This window comes from Maniola jurtina, chromosome 7, assembly GCF_905333055.1.
Source record: "Maniola jurtina chromosome 7, ilManJurt1.1, whole genome shotgun sequence".
In the NCBI taxonomy this organism is placed as follows: Eukaryota; Metazoa; Arthropoda; class Insecta; order Lepidoptera; family Nymphalidae; genus Maniola; species Maniola jurtina.
This window is the reverse complement of record NC_060035.1, coordinates 11,726,390-11,744,120: the sequence shown is the minus strand read 5'-3', so window position 1 is coordinate 11,744,120 and position 17,731 is coordinate 11,726,390. Positions and strand designations below refer to the sequence as shown.

The following is a 17,731-nucleotide window of genomic DNA, read 5'->3' as shown; positions in this document are numbered from 1 at the left end:
CCTTGTGCTAGAGATGTAGGTTTTTTAAAATCCCGTGGGAACTATTTAATTTTCCGGGATAATAAGTAGCCTAATGTGCTAATCCAGGGTATAATCTATCTCCATTCTAAATTTCAGCCCAATCCGTTTAGTAGGTTTTGCGTGAAGGAGTAACAAACACACACACACACACACACACGCACACACATACATACACACAAACTCTTGCCTTTATAACTTCACGTCATTCACGTGATAGAGTGCTCATGGATATAAAGTTTAGTATATTTGTCCATGCAAGATTTTTGACAATTCTCGCTAACTCAAGTGAAGAATTTTTACGTGATGTATGGATCGCTTGATAGAAAAACAGTAAAAGATTGTTAACTAACGCTAATAAATTTAAATTAAGCTGAAAGCTATAACTTTTTTATTGAAAATCGATTGATTAGTACGAGAGATAGCATTGATCGCCTCAGGGGAGTGATGTCGGTTTGAGATTATGTATTTAATAATATTATTCTATTAATTTGTATTCTTCAGAGCGACCTTTGTATTGAAAAGTTGGTCATAAAAAATTGATAACTAGAAAACAGCATTGACTTTTGTCAAATAAAAATGTAATGGTTAACATAAATGACCGATAAAATATATTTACACTCCTAGTTGGTGAAATTGAACATACCCCGTACCTACCTAGGTAGCTATACCTACCTACTATTTTAACGTCTAAATTATGTCCTAGATAAAATGCAAGTTCCAATTCGTGCTGGTGTTTGCCAACCCTAGGAGTTAAATTTGGCACGTAGGCAATTTGGAAATTTTATTACAAGTAGGTACTTAACTACATCTCGCCAATTGGCATTCACGGTTCAGGACCTAAAATTGATAAAATACTAGCTGCGCCTCGCGGTGTTACCCGAGGTGAATGAGTTTGCAAATAAAAAATGATTTTCTAAGAAAAAAACACTCACTGAGTTCCTTATTGGTAATTAGGAAGGAAGGAAGGGCATTCCGAACCAGTGGTGAATTCAGTGATGATTTTAAAGCACTTGTTAAAGTTTTTGAATAAAAATCATTCTATTTCTATTTTTGTAAAATAATGAATGGCAAATGATAAGTAAGATTGATCTGAAATTACAATAAAGTGATCCCAAATTTTAGCATAAGTACATAAACGAGCTGGTTTAAAATCGAAAAGCAAATTCTACGAGGAAAAATAAATCCCTGAGTAATCGGATGCGTCGTGGAGTAAATAAATTACCATCCTTGGGGATAGCTAAAAGTGTCAACGTCAGATAAAATCCACTCGCGGTGCACAATAGGTAATGCCACAGTTTCGCAACCTTACAGTTGAAAAAAGGTGGAAATATAACTCGCGTTGGAAACTGACAAAAAGTCCAATGCGTGCATTCTGCCAAAATCTTGGGTAGCTAAGTACTATCTTTTAATTTTTTTTAAAAAGTGTTTACGTGTAACTCTGGTTGGATATTTTATTATTTTTTATTAGGTTCAACGTGACTTGCTTCACAGTAAGTCCTCTTCTCACAAATCGAACAAGCGTACATGCGCGCGTTCAGTGTGACGACCGACCGTGCAGTTTCCATCGCACGTTGATTTTGTTTCAGGCATACTTATCCTTACACCAAAAAATATGAGGAGCTGTGCGGAGGAAATGTGCGTTGAATCGCCGAGTAGGGTCTATACAAACGCGACGGTCTGCATTTGGACTGAAAGCCAACTGCAAAGTTGCTGTTTGGATGCGGTCTTATTGCAGTTAACATAATTGCTTCGCAACTGCCGAGTGCCGACTGACTACGCTATCTGCGTGCAGTTCATACCGTTTTGTGCCAATGCTAGAACTTTTTACAGTCAGATCAATAACATAATGCTAAATGCCTGCTGCAGGACATACTTGGCAGTTACATAGGCAGGCGCTAAACATAACAAATAAACATGTGCAGACCTAGAAGATGATGACCAACTGTAATGTTCACTAAACTGTGGCATACGCAGAACTTAATTTTAATGTGGTTTCTTATAACGTATGTAGGTCGCACAACCCTTTTTCATGGGTCATGGAAAGCTTTGCGACGTATCTTTCGAGATAAAGGGCATTCTTTTTGCGCTTCCCCAATAAAAAAGTAATAAAAGAGTTAGCGTGAAATGGGGAGATTAGAAGAGGGTTCCTTTATTTTTTAAACGTTTAGTGAACTGTGTTATAAAGGCTTGTACACACTACGTGGACGGTTGACACGCAATAATGTGCAACACGCGGCTACTACCTAGTAGTTTTATAGCTGGAACTGTTTGAAGCCGTTCACAGTGCACAAAGATTAGGAACTGTAGTGTAGCCTTTGGACTTTGCATTCTAACAATAATTTTAACAATAATTTTATTTGCTTCACATACCTAGCCCCTTAGTCCTAATTCGCACGAGCGTTAAAAAAGTGTTGCGTTAAAACCCGGCGTTGCGCTGACAAGTGCGTGTAAAAAAAGCGTTGACGTGTGAACAGATACTTGGGAATGCTTTGTTCTATTTGAAAGCTTTTTTAACGGATGTTAATAAAGCTCTCGTGCGAATGAGGCATTATATCACAAATTGTATGCATGTACACGCGCGTTCAGTGTGACGTCTACAGCGATGGTGACGTTATGTCTCACTTTGTGTGTATTGAAGGCCTGGAAAATAATTCGAAACGCAAGTGATCTAGACTCATCAGTGAAAGCTGCTTCTTCTAAATCTATTAAAAATAATGATGATTTTTTTGTTCCAGGGATAGAATAAAAGAGATAAGGAGCACCAACACAACAACATGGCGGTTCTGGAGGAAGCGACGACTGATCGTCGCGCTGCTGGCGTTCTTCGGCTTCTTCAACGTGTACGCGTTGAGGGTCAACCTGTCAGTCGCTGTGGTCGCCATGACGGAACCCGTCCAAGTCGAACTAGAGAATGGGACTATAATTTACGTAAGTATCCAATTTCTACCAAGCATCTTGTTTTCAACATGAAAGTTGTTAGGTAATATTGTGGGGCATTGGTACCAAACTGCTTAATATGGTTTACTTTTTTGTAGCTTTTCACTTTTTTCATAAATCTATCCCAGAGAAGAAAAGGAGAGAAACTTCTAAAAATCACGCTAGATACAAAACAAGAAGAAGGAGATGACACGATGACGACGCAAGGCACGTTAAAACTGACTGTAGGTAAATCATCATCATGATAATCGTCATCAAAACCAACGCGTAGGTACCTAGGAAGCTCGATGCAAAATGGAAATTGAAATAAAACTAAGGAACCTTAAAACTGTCCAAGTATTAGGTTCTGCAATGTGCGGTCGAGTGAGCGCGGCGGAGGTCATTATAAAATGAATTGTTATAGTAATTCCAGAATTTAGCTTGAAAAATGTACTTAAAATACAAACTACCTAGTAAATAATAAAGTAAATTAAAAAAAGCCTCAAAGGCATGTCGTAAGTAGGAGTACAAAACAACAAAGATTGCCACTGGGAACAATACAAATAAGATAAAAAGAAGCACCTACGTGTATATTCAAGAAAACCAATATGTTAAAATGCGATAACCAGAAATGATGATATCGCTTTTATGGTCCCTCGTAATAAATGAAAATGAGCGTAACATAAATTTGCCCTTGTAAAAAAACATAAGTATACGTAAGATCATGGCGATTCAGTTTACGAACTGACTTTAACCACAAACCTATAAAATCGAATGGATACATTAGCATTTATTCCCATAAAAATAAGGTCATTCAGCATTCAAATCATTATTGAGGCTGTATTATCACTCATCTATATAAAAAGAGAAACAAACTGACTGATATAAAGGGTGTAATTAAAACGGTAGCAAAAATGATGGCAGATGATAGTACTGATGATTACTGATAAGATACTACAGTAAGAAACGCGAAAATAAAATTGAAAAATCTGTACTTTTTAAAAGTTCGCAATGTAATGCAAATAAAACATCTGACTGACGCTGGAAACTCTTCAATCCCCCACCATAGATTCTCAATCGCGCTAACGAAGTTTTCGCGACGGAGCACTTCAGTGCCAAGATACTCGCACCAGCAAATCCCCAGGCATAAGAAGAGGCTGGAGGAATCTTCCTATTGTTGCGATTTAGCGCACATCCGTACACGCTTTTTAGGGTTCCGTACCTTAAAAGGAAAAACCGAACCATTATGGGATCACTTTGTTGTCTGTCTGTCTGTCCGTCTGTCCGTCTGTCCGTATGTCCGTCTGTCAGGTCTGTCAAGAAAACTTATAGGGTACTTCCCGTTTACCTAGAATCATAAAATTTGGCAGTACAAGTAAAGGAAACAATCCGAAAACCGTGAATTTGTGGTTACATCACATCACGAAAAAAATATGTTCATAACTATACGGAGTGGGGTATCATATTATGGAATTTTACAAGTACATTCTAAAACAGATTTTTATTTATTTTTATGCATAACAGTTTTGATTTATCGTGCAAAATGTGGCAAAAATACCCGAGTACGGAACCCTCGGTGCGCGAGTCTGACTCGCACTTGGTCGATTTTATATTAGGTACAAGATAGGTTTACTCTTGGATGATGAGGTCTAATTTTTGGAGCGCGATTGCCTAAAAGATATTTATAGTAAATGTTGTCTTGAAAGTGCAAACTAAGTTATACACCTACGTGGCAGGAAATACAGAGTATACGGACGCCTCAAGGTCATTACAAACTTTAGCGGTTCGTATCAGAAACGTTGATCAAAAACGTTTCGTGCGAGTAAACTGGGTGTTGAGCACATAAGAGTGCCAAAGACACGATTTCTCGCTCTATATCGTGGTCTACGTTATACTTAGTGCTAAAAGACAAGCACTAAGAAAGACTCAGTCCTTCTATAAATTAGTGTCTAAGTTGAAAAGTCTATTTAATTTTTCCAGGTACCAGAATTCGACTGGTCATCCACGACAAAGGGATGGGTGCTCAGCTCATTCTTCTACGGCTACCTGATAACACAGCTCCCGGGAGGATGGCTGGCGGCTAAAATCGGAGGTAACAGGTTCGTTCCTTTTGAAAAAAATACCTTTAGACCGTCCTAGCACGTGCAGCTTGGGCAGTTGATCGTTAAACAACATATAGTATGCGACAGATCGAGGTGGCTGTGTGGGGACGCCCCCCACACCCGCACAGCCCCTGGGCTATTCCGGTGCGGGATAGCGGGGTGATGTGCGGGTGTCTGGGGCATCCCCCCACCTCATACCCCGATCGCCGTCTCGTAATCATCGCTCGAGCAATCATTGTCAACTGCTCAAGTGGTCTCGTGTGAAAGGGAGATTGAGTTCGCTATGCAGTGATACCCTTGTGGTTAAGACGTCAGCTTTCGGTTCGAGAGGTTGGGGGTTCCATCCCGGGCACTCTTTACTTTTTAGAGTTACCTATGTGTGTTTTAAGCAATTAAATGTCATTTTTTCTGTTATTTTGAGATTTTGTATCGGCGTGCCTTGTTACATATACGTTAGGCTTAACAACTATTAACGTTATTCGACAGAATGTTCGCGATAGGCATAGGCGCCACGTCCCTCCTGACGCTGTTCACTCCACCGCTGGCTCACACCAGCACAGGGCTGCTGATTGCTGTGCGAGTCATCGAGGGGCTTTTTGAGGTACCTGTCGACTGCTGACTAAACTTTGAAGCTAAACCTGCCGTAGAAGAATCGTATAAAATAGAATAGAATATATTTTTATTCAAGTAAACTTTTAAAAGTGCTTTTGAATCTTCGTAATAATTTACCACTGGTTCCCGTTCCTACCAAGAAGAACCAGCAAGAAACTTGGCGGTTGCTCTTTTCAATTGTTCAATTTACAATAATATGCCATACTATACAAACAATTGCAGCCCCGCGCATTGGTGGAGCGAGTCAATTTTTTCAAAAAAGCCTTTTTATCATTTACATAATTTTGTTTTGTGGAGAACTATACCAAATCTATCTGACATAGCTTAGCAAGCTGAAGTGACAGTGGGCAGGCCATGCCGATAGCCTTTGGAGCCGGAAAGTTCTTGAGTGGAGACCGCGTATAAGCAAGCGTAGTGTGAGACGCTCTCCAGCACGATGGACTGACGATATAAAGCGGGTGGATGAGGAAGGCTGAGGACCGGGTGTGGTGATGCTCTTTAGGGAAGAAATATGTCCAACAGTGGACGTCCACAGGCTGATGATGATGATGATGAAGATCTAGATACCGCTTACATACAATTTACTATATTATCAGGGCGTGACGTATCCCTGCATACACGCGGTGTGGTCGCAATGGGCGCCCAGCGAGGAGCGCGCGCGGCTGGCGACGTTTGCCTTCAGTGGGAGCTACGTAGGCACCGTGGTGTCTATGCCCGTCTGCTCTCTGTTGGCGCATTACACCGGCTGGCCGGGGATATTCTATGTTTTCGGTAAGTTATCATTTTAGTAGGTACTTACTTAGAGACAAATTTAGAAACTTCTTGATAGGAACTGACCCTTATTTTTCACATGAAATGTTTTTGTTTGGGATACTTTATTGCACCACAAAACACAAATGACAGGTTACAAAGTAAAACTTAAAACGTAGGTACAAAAAGGTTCAAGATCATTTTACGTATCAGAACTCCGAAATTCAAGTATACATTTTTTCCAAGAAATCTGAGGTCCCACATGCATAATATGATACAATGGATACAAGCACCGATATATTTTTATCTTCAAATCGTACTTTACAATTACAGGAATAGTGGGTTTAGTTTGGACAACAATATGGTGGCTTGTGGTCAAGGAATCGCCAGAAAAAGATCCCCACATAACTGCTGCTGAATTGAAATATATACAGGTATGCACTTATTAATTACTTATTATAAACTAGCTGATATCCGTGACTTCGTCCGCGTCGATTTAGGCTTTTAAAAGTCCCATGGGTACTCTAATTTTCCGGGATGAAAGTTGTCTATTGTCAGTTTCCGGGATTCAAGCTACCTCTGTATATTTTATACATGGCAGGAAGAAAAATATTTTTCAGTTAATATTATGTTTAACTAGGTTATAAGAACAAATAAAATGATTCTATTTTATTTATTTATTTATTTATTTATTTATGTACCGCCCACAGAGTTACACATTTAGATTAAATACATGTTGTTCCTTAAATTCTAGGGCTCTTATGCAACTCCACTTACGGGCAGTCACAGCATACATTAACATAAACATAAGTCGTACAGTAAAATATAAAATATGTATAATATAATTGCTAACCTAAGGAATATGAAAAAATACCTAAGTTATTAATTTTAAAAGAATATAATAAGATGGAAATTAAATTAAAGTAAAGTTAAGTTAAACTAAGCTAAATTATCTAAATCATCTAAAATACAATATACTTACGGCTAGGGACTGACACTAATTATCGTTATCCTATTGAGGAATCGAATGATTTGAACAACTTGGCTTTAAATTTAGCCAGGTTATCGCAAAACAGATCCGTGGTAATGTCCTTGTCCAAAAATTCCTTATATGTACTACTAAACCTTGGTATTAACGAATGACGACCTAGATTGGTTCTACTGATTCGGTGAGTGAACAGAGGAATAGGATACCGCGGTATACGGGAGGGTACTTTGAAGGATATTTGGCTCAACAGTTCCGAGTTATCCATGGTTCCGTTTGCAAGTTTGTGGAAGAATACCATGTCATGAACTTTTCGTCTGTCCGATAATGAATTTAATTTAAAAAGTTTAAGCCGAGAGATATAGGATAGTCTTTTGTCTTGTCCAATAGAATAAAACTTGGTGAATCGTCTTTGTATGCTTTCTAGACGGTCCTTGTGTACTTGGTAGCTAGGGTTCCATACCACCGAGCCGTATTCTAGTTTGCTTCTAACAAGCGTAGCGAAAAGTATTTTTTTAGTTTTAAGGCTTTTAAATGGCTTAGCATTTCTAAACAAGAAGCCCAACATTTTACGAGCCGATCTACAAATGTTTTCGATGTGTACATTGAATCGTAATTTGGCGTCAATGGTAATCCCCAGATCGCGGACGGCTTCGAGTTTTTGAAGCGAGCAATTGTTGATCGTATATTTGCCTTCAATTAGAGTACGACGACGCGTAAAGCTAATATAGGAACATTTGGCTGAATTTAAATCCATGCCATTTAATTTGCACCAATCGGCAATTCTATCTATGTCCCCTTGTAACGATAGAGCGTCGTCGTCTGTCAGTATTTCTTTGGCAAGTTTTAAATCATCCGCGAAAATTAAACACTTGGAATTGAAAATACAGTTAGTTATGTCGTTTATAAAGATGTTGAATAATAGTGGTCCCAGGATGGATCCCTGGGGAACACCCGACGTCACACTGTATAGCTGGGAGGAATGACCTTTAACAGCTACATATGAATATCTGTCAACTAAGTACGATGTAAGCCATGATAAAAGCGAACCACCCAGGCCAAAGGAAGAAAGTTTTGCCACTAACAGTTTGTGATTAACCTTGTCGAAAGCCTTCGAGAAGTCTGTGTATATTGCATCTACCTGACGACGGCCATCCACAGAAGCTGTAACAAAGCTTATGAAATTTGACAGATTTGTGACAGTTGACCTAGAGCTCATGAAACCATGCTGAGCTTCAGAAAGTGCGTGTTGGACGTGACGTGATAGTACGGGATGTAACAGAGACTCAAAGACCTTCGACAAAGTTGACAGAATCGAGATTGGCCTGTAGTTAGTGACATTTTCGTGACCACCCTTTTTATAGATTGGTACTATTCTAGCGCGTTTCCATAAATCAGGAAAAACTCCTAAACGCAATGATTTGTTGTATATCATACAGACGGGGAGCGATAAAGGCGCGGCGCATTTATTGATCAGAAAAGGGGGCAGTCCATCAGGGCCAGCTCCTTTCTTCGTGTCAAGTCTTTTTAATTTTTGGAATACCTCCTTGATGGTGAAGTTCACGTGACAAAGATAGTTGGTGGAATTATTAATAGTTATGTTGTAAGAATTGCTGTTGGGAGGGTCGCTCGTATTATATACTGAGGCGAAGAAATCAGCAAATAAATTGCATAAACTGAGACCGTCCGTAGCAACCTTATTACCATAAATCATTTTTGCAGGATATGTGTTTGGTGACTGTCTTAAGTTTTTTAGGTGAGTCCAGAAGTATTTGGGATTACTTGCTAAGTTAACTTCGATTGATTCAATGTATCTGCTATAGCACTCTTTAATTAATTTATTGCAGTCAGTTCTTAACGATTCAAACTTAATTTTATCTAAAGGATTTTTGTAGATTTTAGCTTTAACCCTATGCTTATTCTTAAGTTTTAATAGCGATATAAGTTTATTGCTATACCAAACTGGGAACTTTTTATTTCTAGGTTTAGTTTTCGGAACGTGTTTCTCGATGATTGAGTCTAATTTTTCATAGAAGATGCTTATCATATCATTGACATTATCACACTTACCGAGTAAATCTACCCATTGTGTGTTGTCCAAATCTTTAATTATAGCACCATAGTTGGCCTTATAGAAGTTATATTTTTCAACAACCTTTTCTTTAATAGTAGATAGCTCTCCTAGTTTTAGACTTACCGATAGAGGTGGGTGATGATTATCAACTGTGCTGATGGGATTGTCATTGTTGTTAACTGTGACTTGAGCAGAATTAGATAGAACTAAATCGAGTAGTCGTTCATTAGTGTTGAAGATTGCATTAAATTGTTTTAAGTCATGTTCTTCAATAAAATCTACGAGGATGGAGTCAAGACTGCAACTACATGATGGGGACAAGTAATTCAGTTCCGGTAACTTTGACCATGACAGACTACCTATATTAAAATCGCCTATAAGGAGCACGTGTTTATTGTCGTTTATTATTTTAGAGCAATTGGTCAAGAATATATTGAGTGTGTCACGTTTGACAGGCGGTGGCATGTATAGAGCGCAAATAGCAATATGATTAGGCTTATTATGAATTACTACGTCCACCGTCACCCATAGGTCTTCATGGTTACTCTCCCATTGCGATACACGGCAAGATTTAAGTTTATTTTTAACCGCAATCATAACTCCCCCTCCATTCTTAATTTTGTTTATATCCGCTTGCTCTCTATCCCGTCGGTATACTGTGTAGCGGCTATCAATAAACTCACCATCGAGTACCCCATCGTTGAGCCAAGTTTCCGTGAAAACTAATATATCAAAGTCGTTGGATAGAATATTTAATTTTACTTCCCTTGTTTTACTCCGTATTCCTCTGACGTTTTGATAGTAAATATTTAAATTATCGTATGTTAACAGAATTACAAAAAGAGACTAGACGCTTAATAGAAAAACAATATTAAGATTTTAATTGTTCTAACTGTTCAATATTCCGCACAACAATATGTTCAGAGTCATCCGATTTCCTTAGAAACACGCGCCCATTCTTTACCCATACGAATTTGTAGTTTAACTTTTAGCTGTTTGCCTGGCAGATGCGTGTATTTTCTTCAATTCCGGGGTCAAGTGATCTACTACATAAATTGGTTTTTTCTCGCCTCCTATCCCAATATGGCTCGTGTTCAGCTTATCTTCTTTATTTTTCTTATTAAAGTTGATCACACTGGCTAAATAAGTATCTCGGATGCGTGGGCTTGAGAACTTTACTATTACAGAACGTGGACGTGGATTTCCCGGGTTTATCTTGGCGATCCTGGTACATTTGTGGATCTCTGCATCTGTAATACCACTACCGGTAACCTTTCCGATTTGAAGGATGACATTGGGTAAATTTTCAGTTTTGTATTCAGGTAGACACTGTATCTCCAAGTTGCTCATTCTTGAGTGTTGCTCCATGATGTTCAGCCGGCTGTTGAGGTCTTTAACTATAGATTTAAGGTTATTATTTTCTCCTTTGAGCTCTTCTACCTGTATAAGTCTTCCTTGTAACTCATTTTTTAAGTCCTCATATTGATTGTTTATAAAACTTACGGCATCCTTTATCTCGTTTATTTCTTTGAACATTTCTTTAGTTTTATTATCTAATATTTTGGTCAGGTTTTTTTCCATTTTGGCTAAAAGGATGTTCATCTCTTCCTTCATTAGCTGTTTAACATTATCAAGTGTGATATTATCCTGGGTCGGTGACAAGGGTGGGGGTTGCACGCGTCTAAAAGTGATGTTGGACGACGGGCTTGTATCGGTGGATGCACCAGCATGGCCGCGGACGGGCGTATTGGTATTGTCACCTTTTGGTTGCTTAGCGCGACAGGATGGGCATATCCAGTTTGTTTTGCAGTCTACTGAAGACTCCTTCGATTTTGTGCTCGATGTGTAGATACAATCAAAGTGATATCGCAAGCCGCATGTGACGCATTTGAGCTGTTCATGTGTCGAAAGGTCGTTTGAGCATGCAGCACACTTTTTATTTTTAGCTGTTTTATTTTTAGGGCTCATCTTAATACCTGATTAATTTCGTGCGCAAAAATGTGATTGTGCGTTTTTGCATTAAAAATTCGGCAGGCGCATCGTAATTATGTATTCGTGTGTAAATATTTTCATAGGGAAGGTATCTATAAAATTAATTTGACGAGACACAATTTGTTGACTTATTTTATAGTTTCATTTGATATTTTAAGGATAATTTTATAGTGTTGATGATGGATTGTCTATATTGATATTTTAAAATTTCTGAATTAGCACAATACATAAAGTTTTGATGTGATGTTGTATATATTTGAGTCACTGAAATACACAGATTTTAAATCACTCTGTAATTCTATTTCTCGTTTAATTTACACTGAGATAACGTTTATACTTGAAATTCAGCACTATTTTAACAATATGATAACACTTTTCTTCTACTAACATTACAATACGATTCAAAACATAAAACATAAAAGAAGGTATTAATATTAATACCGGTTTCTGGACCCAACATTTAACGTCGTTTTTCTTCAAAACTTGGAGGAATACATGAATCACAATTACATTACATTAAAATACAATTACTCCTTTTGCATATGAAAAAAGAATTATCAGACAATTTTATATACAAAATTTCAGCTAGACACAAAAATATTTGTGAGGGGCCCAAGCTCCATATAAAATTAGTTATTGTGCTTTGCAGGAGTCCCGAGGCACGTTAGCGGTGGACGGGTCACAGGTTCGACACCCGTGGCTGGCGATGTTGAAATCCGGTCCGGTCTGGGCGATTGTGATGGCGCATTTCAGCGAGAATTGGGGCTTTTACACTTTACTCACGTTCCTACCTACTTTTATGCAAGGTATTAAACGACTTATTTTATTGAACCTATGTTGTACTTTCAATTGTTGTACAATCAAATCCGGTAAGTACAATGTATCTTAAAATAGTCCTTATTACAAATATTTCACCATGAAATTAAATTAATAAAATTAAATTAAATGAATATTTCGTCATGAAACAAATTCGTCAGGAAACACCAATAGGAGATCTACCTGTATTTTATAGTCTACTAGAAAGCATTTGATCATGTTCAACGTGCTAAACTATTGGGGGCACTGGAAATAAGAGGGCGAAAAGGACCGTAGTCGGCAATCTCTACTGGTGCCGGGAAGCTGCAATTAAGATTGAAGGCAAGCGTTTAAAATGGAATAGAGGTGTGAGACAAGGATGTATATTGTCGCCTTTGTTCTTTAATCTTTATTCCGAGGCCATCGTAACCACAGGCGGCTCGTCTTAAGGTGCGCTGGTGCAGTGCACCCCCACAAAAATTATAGAAAAATATGTTTTAAATCAATATTATTTATTATATTTTGTACTTAGTTGGTTATCGTGACATATTATTTCACGTCCCTACATAATATACTTACTATAAATAATTAGTACGCATTTAACTAAAGGTAAACTTGTGTTTGCACTGACTACAGCTGAGTGGGAGCGCTAGCAATATCGCTCCTATGAAAGAAATCTCCATACAACCGCCAGTACCGAACTCAAGGAGTGCGAAAGGGAAGCCTCGGCAAGCTCCGACACGTGAAACAAAAGATTTTGTATGAGAAATTAGCTAAATATGGTGCGCCGCTCCGTGCTTCGTTGCCAGCTCGTAGAGTTCGTAGCTTAGGAATTAAAACAATCCTCAGGGCAGCAGAGTGGTCAAAAATGCGACGTTGCCGATTCTATGTAAACAAACATTCGTGAAACTGAATCGTCGCCGGCGTCGTATCACCCTCTGACCTCATAGTTACTTTGCGCGCGAAAGCGGATTATAATTAGATAGCACTAGCAAACCCGGCGAACTCCGTTTCGCCACCAGATGGCTTCGTTTTATGTAACATTTCGTTTGGTGATTAAAAGAAGAAGAAATTTTTTTTTTTGTTTTATATTTGAAAAGGAAAAATTTGTCACATGAAATTAACTGAGCAGAGTACAATGATTAGCTGTCAAACAATGTATCACGCACCGGCGCCATCTACTTAAAATATTGGTTTGTATTACATGCTATGAAAAAAGATTTTCACGCTTTTCTGTTGAAATTTTTCCTGAATTTTCTTTGCTATAAACCACACGGAGCCCGAGACCTTTCCAACGAATGCAAAACCGTGGAAATCGGTTCGTGCGTTATGGAGTTATAGCGTCAGGAAGGAAAACCCGACTTATTTTTATATAGTAGAATTTAAGGCATTTAATAATTTAAAAAAAATGTGTGCGTTATTTGAGTTGTTTATTGTTAAAATAGAACAATATTATGTGTTTTTATATGAAAAAAAGTGAATAGACTTTAGAGAAACGTTTCGAACTAAAGGCACATGAGCTGGTGGCCACCACGGCCTGCAGTTGAATTAACACAAAAATGTAACGTGGCAAATAAGAGCTACACGCGTGTTTTTAAATCTGAACAATTAAAATTATTAAAATTTAATACACTGTGGTGGTGTGGTTATAAAGATACTCTAACAAATTATTTTGTTTCCCGTGCCCCGTGTCTTGTGTGATTGTGCTTGGATCTTCCACCCCCGGCGCTCGGCGGTGGTGGTGAGCCTGTAGTTATGGATTGAAACAGGAACTCTAAATCATCAACTGATTTAGAGTTTAAACTATTATTTTAGCGCATCAATCAATCAAAGTAAAGAACCGACCTAGCAAAGTGAGTAAGGTAAAAGGTAAGACATTTGCTTTTTTTTTGTGAACACCCATGAAAAATTTTCACGAGCCGCCTCTGATCGTAACTAACCTTCTGCAAGCCTATCTTGAAAGAATAAGCGTGATTGGAGTGGGAGTCAATAATACTGCTAATTCTGTCGTACTCTAAACTAAGTTAAAATGACTGGTCTAAAGTTGCTATCCCTCTAATAATGTTCTCGGGAGAAAAGGGTTGGTTTATTAACCTTTAAATAACTGTAGTTATAACAATCATGCCTTAATTTTTTCAGATGTGTTCAAGTACCAAACCTCAGTAACGGGTTGGTTGTCCGCGGTGCCATACTTGGCCATGGCAGTGGTGCTGCAAGTGTCGGGCCACATGGCGGACTGGATGCTGCAGATGCAGCTGCTGTCGCGCACCAACATACGGAAACTGTTCACCTGCGGAGCTTTCCTGTCTCAGGTGAGAGAGACGTTGTATTGCCACACTTGGCTGTCATTAGCGCCGCACTTGGCCATGGCCGTGGTGCAAAAAATTACATATTGTGTTGCCACGTGAAATAAGGACACACCAAATAAACAGGTCACGTGCGAGTTGGAACCGCACGGGAAGGGTTCCGTACCATCGTACTAAGAAATAACATTTATATACTGACAGCGCATCTATTAGTGACTGATGGTACTAATTAAATCGTGAACACATTTAAGTGATCCTATAACGGTTACTTTTTTACTTTTGAGGCATGGAACCCTAAAAATCACACTTTTGCATTTTTTATGTTAATGATTGAAGTGTGGTATCCATCCATAATATTATAAATGCGAAAGCGGGTCTGTCTATCTGTCTGCTGGCTTTTCACGGCCCAACAGTTAACCCGATTTTGATGAAATTTGCTACAGAATTAGCTTACATCCCGGGGATGGATTATTATCCAAAAAAATCAAAGAGTTCCCACGAGATACTTAAAAGGTACATCTGTTTATAAAATTTGTATGAAATTTGGTAGCTTGCGTCTCGGAAATTGACATAGGCAACTTTTATCCCCGAAATAACCTAAATCCACGCAGACGAAGTCGCGGGCATCATCTAGTTTTAAATAATTGTATATGAATTTAATTTCAGACGATATTCATGGTAGCGGCGGGCTACGCTACGTCAACGATGGGCTGCGTCGTCTGCCTCACCATCGCAGTTGGACTGGGAGGATTCGCGTGGTCTGGATTTAGGTAAATACAGGTTTGGCATCCCTGGCGGAGTGGTAAGTGCTGTGGTCTTATGAGTGGGAGGTCCCGGGTTTGATTCCCGGCAGGGTTTGGAATTTTATAGTTTCTAAATTTCTGGTCTGGTCTGGTGGGAGGCTTCGGCCGTGACTAGTTACCATCCTTCCATCAAAGCCGTTCCACAAAGCGATTTATCATTCCGATACGATGCTGTGTAGTAACCAAGTGGGTTTAATGAAAACTGCCATACCCCTTCACGGTTCGCCCGCTTCCATCTTAGACTGCATCATCACTTACCACCGGGTGAGATTGCTGTTAAGGGACTAACTTGTACCTGAAAAAAAATAGTGTCCTGTAGAAATAGTAAATTGGTTTGTGGTGTTCATTTTGGACATAGTTTTAGATTTTAGGCTAAACCCCCTTTTTTTAAACAGTCCTTAGAATATTATCGAATCTTCGAAAATTTACAGTGTCATTCGAAAAACCATAAATGTATTCCCAAATGCCTAGATAGGCATCTACTAATTGTTAAGTATCTCATATAAATCTGTAAAAAATTGATAATAATTAATTTCTTCTCTTAATTTTAGTGTAAACCACTTAGATATCGCTCCGCTGCATGCTAGCGTATTGATGGGACTATCAAACACTGTAGCAACACTGCCCGGCATCATAAGCCCACCGCTCGCGGGCTCCATAGTGACTGACAAGGTAACATCACATGTTGCATCTCTTTTTATCCGCTCCAGTAAGAAAAGGATGGATATGTTAGCCCTGACAAAAGCTGCACGCTAGAGTATTGTTGGGATTCAAACACTAGCAACTCTACCCGGCATCATAAGCCTACATGAGCTCAGCTCTGGGTATAATACAAAATCAATTTATGAAAATATGTGTTCACAAAATATTTTAACGATTGTAAGCATATACGATTTCGTCTGTGAGGATTTAAATTCTTTAAAAATCCCGAAGAAACTTGATTTTTCTACAGATAAAGAATAGCTTGTTACGGACATAAGCTATTCTTCCCATACATTCTTCTTTGGAAATAAGCTAGTCCCTGGGACGGTCCTGGGATGCAAGCTGTCCACCTTTGCACCAAATTTTGATAAAATTGGTTAAATGAATGGACCGGCGAAACTTAAACACAATTTCCCATTTATGATATTACTACAGATTGTAAACATATTTTTTTAAATTTTCCAGACGGCCGAGCAATGGCGCTTAGTATTCTTCATATCCAGCGCCATCTACCTGGTTGGTGCGATAGTATACGGCGTGTTCTGTTCAGCGGAGAAGCAACCCTGGGTCGTGGAAGTGGATAGCGATGCTAGCTTCGACACAGATGGCGCCTCCGTCACCACCGCAAGAGGCTACGATAACAAGGCTCTGGACCGCAGCTCTGAGATGTAGACTATCTGTAGTTACTATAATCTATGGTTTTTTCAAAACGACCATGCGTCATTTTGGGCCCAATTTTAGGGCTCCGTGCCTCAAAAGGATAAAATTAACCCTTGTAGGCTCACGTCTTCGTTGTCTGTCTGTCTTTCTGTCTCTATCTGGCTGGCTTTCGTGTCTGTCAAGTGGAAGCAATCAAAACCTATAGAGTACTTCCCGTTGACTTAGAAGCTTGAAATGTGGTAGGTAGTAATGTCTTATAGCACAAGTAAAGGGAAAATTCGGGAACCGTGAATTTGTGGTTACTTCACAAAAGAAATGTGTTCCCGACTAAATATAATTAGTTTACTAAATCACATCAAGATGGCGCTGTCCGTCATCAACTTGCAAATTTTTATTACACTGGTTTGAGATTTCTCGTGCGTTGGTGCGATTCCGACTCGCACTTCGCCCGTTTTTCAACATTGCCCAACAGTGATATATCATTTAAAAGGCATTGGGGTGTACTTTATTTACCCTCTTATCACTGTTGAGAAAAGTGGGCCAGGGTTTATACAAAAATGCCCATGGTCCTTTAGCAATCATGTTGCGATATCGCAAAAAACTAGGAGCCATGAAGCCAGTTTTAAAAAAAATGGCTTCAAGTTCCGTAAAAATTGTACGCTTAGTGTGTATAGTGCACGCAAAACTAAGGTTGAAATCTATATCGCACTTTGACTTTGCTTAGACTTAAGTTTCAGTAAAGGTGGAAGCGACGGGCCTGCCCGCGAAATTCAAATTTAATTTGGTATTTTGCAATTTGTAAACTAATACGACAACGTAGGCTTAAAATATGGTATTTTAATTGCGACAGTGACAGTAACATCCTCACAGGTTTATATAAAAATCTTTACTTGAAAGGGTCCAGTTTAAGAAATTAGCTCTAGTATCGACTAATTCGTGAGTACCTCAAGTCAAAGTCATTATTTTGACTAATTTCTTAAACTGAACACTTTCAAGTAAAGATTTTTATGTAA

The 17,731-nt window shown here is 38.8% G+C and overlaps 1 protein-coding gene across 5 annotated transcripts in view; it reads left to right on the top strand.

Moving 5' to 3' along the window:
• LOC123867274 (sialin) overlaps window positions 1-17,526 on the top strand; it is a 37,169-nt gene extending 19,643 nt beyond the window's left edge. For 4 of the 5 annotated variants that reach the window (XM_045909257.1, XM_045909255.1, XM_045909253.1 and 1 more), the window contains exons 2-11: window positions 2,757-2,949; window positions 4,918-5,036; window positions 5,526-5,640; window positions 6,248-6,422; window positions 6,735-6,835; window positions 12,102-12,258; window positions 14,387-14,559; window positions 15,220-15,323; window positions 15,908-16,028; window positions 16,524-17,526. In XM_045909257.1, the coding sequence (XP_045765213.1) occupies window positions 2,757-2,949; window positions 4,918-5,036; window positions 5,526-5,640; window positions 6,248-6,422; window positions 6,735-6,835; window positions 12,102-12,258; window positions 14,387-14,559; window positions 15,220-15,323; window positions 15,908-16,028; window positions 16,524-16,730 (1,465 nt within the window). In that variant the 3' untranslated portion in view covers window positions 16,731-17,526. The remainder of the gene's footprint in view (window positions 1-2,756; window positions 2,950-4,917; window positions 5,037-5,525; window positions 5,641-6,247; window positions 6,423-6,734; window positions 6,836-12,101; window positions 12,259-14,386; window positions 14,560-15,219; window positions 15,324-15,907; window positions 16,029-16,523) is intronic. The other variant, XM_045909254.1, reaches the window with a different exon arrangement.
• The last annotated feature ends 205 nt before the right edge of the window (window positions 17,527-17,731 follow it).